This window comes from Benincasa hispida, chromosome 1, assembly GCF_027475165.1.
Source record: "Benincasa hispida cultivar pf3 chromosome 1, pf3_genome.v1.1, whole genome shotgun sequence".
In the NCBI taxonomy this organism is placed as follows: domain Eukaryota; kingdom Viridiplantae; phylum Streptophyta; class Magnoliopsida; order Cucurbitales; family Cucurbitaceae; genus Benincasa; species Benincasa hispida.
The window spans coordinates 70,005,597-70,014,568 of record NC_143478.1 but is presented as its reverse complement, the minus strand read 5'-3'; the positions used below and the strand labels follow the sequence as shown (position 1 = coordinate 70,014,568).

The 8,972-nt window shown below is 37.2% G+C and overlaps 1 protein-coding gene across 3 annotated transcripts in view; it reads left to right on the top strand.

The window, feature by feature from the left end:
* Window positions 1-5,248: 5,248 nt before the first annotated feature.
* LOC120090672 (prolyl 4-hydroxylase 1) overlaps window positions 5,249-8,972 on the top strand; it is a 33,355-nt gene continuing 29,631 nt past the window's right edge. For all 3 annotated transcript variants that reach the window (XR_005485582.2, XM_039048397.2, XM_039048392.2), the window contains exons 1-3: window positions 5,249-5,612; window positions 6,267-6,314; window positions 7,201-7,269. Coding sequence is in view for 2 of the 3 variants with exons in the window: in XM_039048397.2 (XP_038904325.1) it covers window positions 5,546-5,612; window positions 6,267-6,314; window positions 7,201-7,269 (184 nt within the window). In the remaining variant the exon portion in view is untranslated. The remainder of the gene's footprint in view (window positions 5,613-6,266; window positions 6,315-7,200; window positions 7,270-8,972) is intronic.

Sequence of the window (8,972 nt, the reverse complement as noted above, 5' to 3'; positions counted from 1 at the left end):
GCATATTTAATTGTTTATGGTTATTTATGATTATGACGCTAATAAAGGAACTATTCAAGAGTTCCCACGAGCGGAAGCGGATCTTTCCAATTCACTGTGACAGAATTTCCACATATACATTCAAACATACTAATATGCATTCATAATGCTACATTATTGACATGCTCAAAGGAACAATAAATAAGAGATCCAGAGATCATACCAGTTGAAGACTTATTCTTCACAGTAAATCTCGCTTTCGCTGAGACGGCAAGCTATCGCTCAGCAAAACTCAATTGTCTACCTCGAACAGTCTCCACACGAACAGAAGAAAACGGAGACGACACCACCACTCAGAGCCCTCAGTATTCTTGGAGTGAGAATCCAAAGGGTGGGCTTTGTTAAGATATAGTGAAGGGAAGTAGGAAGGGAGATCGTATACAATGATCAAGCAAGTGGAGATAGGTGCGTCTATCATATAGACAAAATGCTTGATCGTTTAGGTGAAGTATACGATCGTGTGGGAAAAGGTAAGTGATCGTGTAGAAAAAACTAAGTGATCGTCTATACAATCGTTTAGTAAATATCGGGCGCTAAACGATTGTTTAGGAAAAGGTAAACGATCGTTTAGTAAATATCGGGTGCTAAACGATCACTTAGGAAAAGGTAAACGATCGTTTAGTAAATAGCGCACACGGGTGTAGTCGTTAAGCGGTCGCTCAGCACTATCGTACAGGTAGGCGATCGTTCAAGTGCTATCGTATAGGCATAGGTTTTGCTAAACAATGACACTCTTCAACACAATGTCCATGCATCCAATGCTTAACACACCATGAGCTATTTAAGCGTCTCAAAGTGATTTTTCAACTTACTCATCCGTTATGAAACACAGAAGAGACGTCGTCATATTACCTCTTTAACCGTCCAATTAATAGACAATGAATATCATCACATCATATTCATAACCTATGAATTAATATCATATGTTAATCATAGTATTTTTTTCTCCACTAGACATAAATCATATTTATATCTAATTTCCTCCAAATTATTGTATCTCATACACATAGTTAATTATATCATATATAATCGAACTCCATCTTGTCAATTTTAAAATTTCAAACTAACCTAAAAACTGACACTCAACTTGTATCCAAGCTACCAAGGAACCTTACGAACCTATGGCTCGAAGCTCCAACGGTACGTGAATAGCTGACTAAACTCTTTAGCCACGATATCCACCATTCATTGACTGCTAGGCATTCCATTAAGACAGACAGTTAAACTCTTCTTACCATAGATATATTTTTATGTCTATTGGATATAACTAATCATCAGTACGATGACTTTTCACAGATGCTCGGAAGTACAACTGGCCAATTTACCGTTTTGCCCCTATAGTTACATCTTACTTCTTAAGTACCACTGATCCCTCTAATGAATAATACAATATAGTCCTACTATGTGTGAACACATTTCGAATCATGAGAAGGTATGTGGCATCACATCGTTCAAGCCCTGAGATCAGCTCTTAAGAGAGCAATCTATTTACTTACCTCTATTTCGGGGAAGGAGTGAATTCCATCTCGTGAATCTAAGTTCCCAGTTCCCAAATCAGACGAATCCCTAAAGTGGTAGGTTTGAGTCGGCGCTCTGGCCACTTGCACCCATGCAAATCAAAGGACCACCCTCAATGGCAGGAGGTCCCAACTCACTCAGGATTGAGGTCATATCAGAAACCTGGCTCTGATGTCGATTGAAGAAACTCTTATTCAAGAGTACCTACGAGCGGAAGCGGATCTTTCTAATTCATTGTGACAGAATTTCCACATATACATTCAAACATACTAATATGCATTCATAATGCTAAATTATTGACATGCTCAAAGAAACAATAAATAATAAATCGAGAGATCATACCAATTGAAGACTTATTCTTCACAGCAAATCTCGCTTTCGCTGAGATGGTAAGCTATCGCTTAGCAAAACCCAATTGTCTACCTCGAACAGTCTCCACACAAATAGAAGGAAACAAGGATGAAACCACTACTCAAAGCCCTCAGTATTCTTAGAGTGAGAATCCAAAGGATGGGCTTTGTTCAGATTTGGTAGAGAGAAGAAGGGAGGGATATCGTATATAACGATCAAGCAAGTGGGAGATAGGCTTGTCTATCATATAGAAAAATTGCTTGATCGTTTAGGTGAAGTATACGATCGTGTAGGAAAAGGTAAGCGATCGTGTAGAAAAAAGTAAGCGATCGTCTATACGATCATTTAGTAAATATCGGGCATTAAACGATCGTTTAGTAAATATCAGTCGCTAAACGATTGCTTAGAAAAAGGTAAACAATCGTTTAGTAAATAGCACATGCGGGTGTAATCGCTAAATGATCGCTCAACACTGTCGTATAGGCAAGCGATCGTTCTAGAACTATCGTATAGCATACAGGTTTTGCTAAATGATGACATTCTTTAACACAATGTCCGCGCATCCAATGCTTAACACACCATGAGCTATTTAAACGTCTCAAAGTGATTTTTCAACTTACTCATCCATTATGAAAACAGAAGAGACGCCGTCCTATTACCTCTTTAACCGTTCAATTAATAGACAATGAATATCATCACATCATATTCATAACCTATGAATTAATATCATATATTAATCATAGTATTTTTCCTCCACTAGATATAAATCATATTTATATCCAATTTCCTCCAAATTACTGTATCTCATACATAAAGTTAATTATATCATATATGATTAACTAGTTCAATTACATCATATATAATCGAACTCCATATTGTCAATTTTAACATTTCAAACTGACCCAAAAACTTACTCTCAACTTGTATCCAAGCTACCAAGGGGACCTTACGAACCTATGGCTCGAAGCTCCAACGGTACGTGAATAGCTGACTAAACTCTTTAGCCACGATATCCACCATTCATTGACTGCTAGGCATTCCATTAAGACAGACAGTTAAACTCTTCTTACCATAGATATATTTCTATGTCTATTGGATATAACTAATCATCAGTACGATGACTTTTCACAGATGCTTGGAAGTACAACTGGCCAATTTACTGTTTTGCCCCTATAGTTACATCTTACTTCTTAAGTACCACTGATCTCTCTAATGAATAATACAACATAGTCCTACTATGTGTGAACACATTTCGAATCATGAGAAGGTGTGTGGCGTCACATCGTTCAAGCCCCGAGATTAGCTCTTAAGAGAGCAATTTATTTACTTATCTCTATTTCGGGGAAGGAGTGAATTCCATCTCGTGAATCTAAGTTCCCAATTCCCAAATCAGACGAATCCCCAAAGTGGTAGGTTTGAGTCGGCGCTCTGCCCACTCGCATCCATGCAAATCAAATGACCACCCTCAATGGCAGGAGTTCCCAACTCACTCAGGATTGAGGTCATGTTACCTATGGTCATCATAGTGAAGTGAAGTCTCAGTCATGAACGGAACTATATGACGAGACGTTAACACTTCAAGGTCAAGTCTTATACAAACTCTTTGTATAGGATGCCCCCACTCGTATGTCCCCTACACGAATGATCGGGATTAGACCATCCGTGACAAGTCACAACACTTGTAACTATTCCATAAAGCGGGTCGCGTCCGTATTGTTACTAGGATAAGGTTTCCTTCCTATATCCATATACTACAGACCATTTTGGTTGTCACTTAAGACATGATCCACTTGTATGTCACTACATACATACTTAAGTTACATAAAAACAACCAGGGATATTATGTTTATTGGTTTGTGGTAAAATAAAAAATATCTAAATGTGCAAAGTCAATAAGTGAAGTAAATATCATATATATTATACATCACAAGCGTTCTTAAAAGGTTGTTTACAAACTATTGGACACGAGACTTTAGGATACAAACTCCAACAACCAAGATTTAGAGGAGTGCATAATATATTCTATAACCCTAGTGGCGGTGTTTTGTATAGAAAACATTATCTCTGATAACATTATTCTCCGTCTACTCCATGGACGTAGCTAACATACTGTTAATGAACCACGTATATCTATGTGTCAATTCTTCTTTACATTCTTTTTTGTATTCTCTAATTGTCGATCTCGTAACATCAAGACTCTTCAATTTGCCCTGATTTTCTGACCATCTTGGATTTCTTCATGATTTCTCAACTTTTTCGACCTCAAATTTTCATGGCTGCCCTAGGGTTTGTTCTTCACTCGTTCCTTTTCAATTTGGTCCAAGAAAAATTGACCTTTTTCACGAGTAAAATGGAAGAATTGACCTTCTCTTCCTACCTTTTCAATTTAGCTGAATTATGCCTTTTACTTCTTTTAACGAAATTCGGCCAACCAACTGCTTCCAAGTTTCACACGTGGTTTCTCCTCATTTTTTCCTTTCATTTACTCCATTTTGAAGTAATTTAATTAAAATTTGATTATTAATTACTTTTTTTTTTCTTTATTTCCTTATATTTTCTCAATTTAAAAACAAAAAATTTTGCTCCTTCAAGCCTTAAGTGTCATTCCTTTTTCTTATAAAATTTTGTTGGGAGCACCACTTTATAGAATATAGTACCTTTTCCTGGGAGCCAGAGAGAGACATGGAACACACACGTGTTTTATGCCCTAACACTTAATCAACTATCCACTCATAATCAATTATTCCAACACATGCCAAATTTAGTAAGCTACTAAATAAATAAAAGAAGCTTGCATTTGTACAATAAAATCCAACTACCAACTTCAACCCTTAACAACAAAACATACTCAGGTCATATAATCCAGATATTAAATTTTGCAACTTATTCTCAAGCTTAAGTAAGAGAAATGGAACAAAGGCTTACTCTCTTTCTATATACATGTATTCATACATACATTTTTTTTTGTGATGGTAACAAATATAGTTTTCCATTTTTCAGTACAATAGGATGTGAAGAATTCGAACTAAAAGTCTCTTGTTGCTAACACATATTATATGTCAGTTGAGCGATGCTAACTTTGACATAGTTATCAAAACTATACTATTAGCAAAGTAAGTTTTTCTCAGGTGACTTCGATTTCTCAGTATGTTTATGCGAACACACCAAATACATGCAAGATTATGGAAAAATTTATAGTACTATACTCCCTTTTAATGAAAATTTTCTTTATCAATGTTAATTTATTATTGAGAACCATATAATGTTGTTAATGTCAAAACATTGAAAGAAACACCCAAACATTAGCATAATAAATCTAGCTAAAAAAGGAAACCTAAACACAAACACAACCTCCGGCTCCCATTATTTCAAAGCTTGTATTCCCCCTCCCTAATAAACACAAAATTAGAAGAAAGAAATCAAAGGGATCCCAAATCACAATCACTTTTTTTCTTCACTGTTACGAAAGAAATCATACTGAACGGCAGAGAAGAACAAGAAGAAAAAGCAGTAGCGAATCCTCTGCAGTGGGTCATCTCATTGGGTCCCCGAGCTGTTTTCTATCTTCAACACTTCAAAGACTAACGGCTTCTCCTTCTTCGCCTGAATTTGGAGTCAAAATTTCGTTTACGCAGCCATGGCTTCCGCTCCGATGAGGATTGTCTTCGGTCTCCTAACCTTCGTCACCGTCGGCATGATCATCGGTACGCATTTTCGTTTCTCTTTGTCGTTTTCTGTTGATTCTATGCATTGGTGTTTTGTGTGGCTTGTTGTTTACTTATTCGATATCAAAAATGGAGATTACTGATGTTGTTATCTTGGATGAACTGGAGTGATCAGTGGCTTTACGGTTTGTTGAGGTCTCCGTCAATGTAAGTTAAATCTGAGTTGTGTTGTAAGCCTGTTTTAGGAGGAGCTCTTGCGTGCGATGTTTCTTTGAGTTTGCTTCTTTAGAGGAGAAACGAATTGCTGGTGAAATTAGCGAATTACGTTTTTTCTTCTTCTTTCCCCTCCACTTTCTAATTGTACAGTTGCCGGCTCTATCAGAGATTGGCAGTTACACAGTGTCGTGAGACCTGTAAATGTTCCTTCACTTTTCATTTTCTGCAATTTAGCTGTTCCATGGATTTGATTTAATGGAATGGAAAACATTCTCCTTCTTTTATTTTTCCAATAATTAAACGTTGCAGCTTTATGTTTGGTATGAATTGAACCATTTTAATGATGAATCTTCGAATCATTTGGCTGGATGTTTGTTCCCATTTGGTAAAATTTAGCGACTTGATTGTGTTCCTGTACTTCTAGAGAACTATGCAAAGTTCTGACTGATAAGGTGCTTTCTTGAATGGTAATTGCAGGTGCTTTGTTACAACTAGCATTTATAAGAAGGCTGGAGGACTCTATTGGTACACTTCTTGGTTTATTTGTCATCTAGGATCCAAAAACTTGAAATTATAATGAAAGTATCTTATATTTGGAAACAGGACGAACACTTTTGGGGTTGGATTTGGATAATTTTGAATCTTGCATTTCAATTTTATTCTCATTCATGTTTCTCGAGAAGCATTGTCATCTTGTCCACTCATAAATAAATAAATATGTATATTATCAGAACCAACAAACGTTCATCAATAAAAAGATCTATAAAATGCCGAGGAAATAGCACAAGGTTACAGTCAATATGCAGTATGAGTTAACTTATTTTGGTTCAAATGAATAAGAAAAGAAAGTTGTTCATGAACATATTTGAGATCCCTAAGAAACTCAATTCTATAGCATGCACCATAGGCATAGTTCCGTGAAAAATAGGAAAAATGATCAGGTGTAAAGACTTGCCGGCTAGTATTGAAACATATCTTTTATTCAACTTGACTAAAAAGTTTCGAACGGCAAGCTAGAATGGACCAAACACTTGGACTTCAGAGCACGTAGAAGATAGTTTAACTGTCTGCACTCATGATAGTTTAATTTGAAATTCGATGAAGAAAAAGTGTTCTTACATAGATATTTTAAAATTATCTGAAGTAGATGTATGGATCTCCCTAGGATTTGAAATATTGTTTGCATATCATAAAACATATGACCTCCAGGTATTTATTTGGAAGAATGATTGAACGATGTAGACACTTCACTTAGTCAAGAGCTCTTGACGTATCCATGCAAAATAATATCATCTATCTTTGCTGACAGCACGGCATTTGCTGGCTGGTGGATGTAACCTATATGTTTATGAGGCATGGTTTGTTGATGTTACTAAAATGATTGACTTTTGTATGATCTATGTCTTTGCAGGCACGGAGTTTCTATCTGCTGGAAGGTTACATAAAACTCAGTATGATAGTCAACGTCAATTATCCCGAGGTTGGAAAGATATTATAGGGTCAACTTTTACACAAAAATTAACCCCCATTAGATAACAATATAACAACAGAATTGGTTTAAAGGAGATGTAGCTTTCTTCGATCAAATTGATGTGTTTGATCTTCTATGATTTGGCATGGCTGCAAGTTGTCCGTCTATGTTTTTGCTTCAAAAGTGGTTTTCAATGTCAGTTTATTTCATATGATGAAGAAAAGATTTGATGGAAATTTGACTTAAATTACAACTTCCAATTTCTTCAGTCATTTTTGTTTTGTTCCTAGATTTTTTACCTAGCAACAATCCATCCACAATTATTACTGAAAGTTTCCATCTTCATGTTAATAAAAAATGATGATTTCATCATTTTTTTGTTTGAAAGCCAATTATGTTTTCATTGAAGGACTATACGTAATTTTTTCTGTAATAACTATCAAGTGTTGGCCAAGTGGACATAAAGGACCATGGGTTTAATTAAGAACTTAAAGAGAATGATGCCAAACCATGACAGCCACATACCTATGATTTAATATTCTATGAGTTTCCTCGGCACCCAAATGTTGTTAGGTCAAACAAATTGTCCTGTGAGATTAGTTGAGGTGCACGTAAGTTAGTCCAAACACTCACGGATATGAAAAAAATATTTGTAATTGCCTTATTTTTATACAAACTGGATCAATTGGAGAACCTTATTTATTATTGTTGAAATTAGGGTGTTAGTCCTAGGGGCAATTTTGTCTTTTCACTATACTTGAGGGTTTCCCTTTTTTCTATTTAAGCATGTAGCCTCTGTGTATCTGATGTATCAAATTATAATAAGAAAAACTCTATATCGTGGTTTTTTCTCCCTGTATTAGGGTTTTCCACGTATACCTGTGTGTGCCCTCTCTTCCTTCTCTTTCTACTTTTCATCAAGGTATCAGAGTAAGGAGATGAAACCCTGACCACCATTGAGGAAAATCAAACAGGAGAATCACAAGTGCCATCTGGCACCACGGATATTGTAGCCGTCGTACAAACAACCATAGAACGATACTTCCAAACGATCTTACCACACCTTCATCAGTCGATTGGAGCAGCCCAACCTGGAGGACAAGTAGCCGATTGGGTAAAAAATCAACAGGCCGAGTCGGCTGATTGGATCGATCACTAGACAGCAGCCATAAGGGAGACAACGCGCTAGACGATCGGAAGCCAGATGGGATCGCAGCTTTGTGTCGGCCATTCCACGAGCAGCAACCAACCGATCCTTCGTGGCGATCCTTCCACGAGCGATGGCCATCCGATCGAAGACACCCATCTAGTTGGAGCGTTCTGGGTTGGTTCTAGCCGAGCGCAGCAGTCCGTTCAACCCCATTCGCCGCTCGGTTCCAGTGCAGAAGTCCACGCGTAAGCCAAGGCATTCAACTCCAACTCCACCATCTCAGCCAGCCGCAATGCATTCGACTCGAGCTGCTCTTCCTTCCCAGCCATGCTTGCAAATTTCCCTATTCCAGCCGCACCTTCCTTCCAGCCGAGAGCGAATAGTGGTTTCAGCCAAGGACCTCCTATGGGTGGCTGATTGGAGATGGGCGAATCATCTTCATATCCAGAACATAAATTTGATTATATCCAGGAATAATTTGTTCAACTTCAACTCCAGATTAAACAGTAGAATGAGTCAGTTCTGCAACAGATAGCCACTCTCGAAGAGGTTCTTGGGGTTA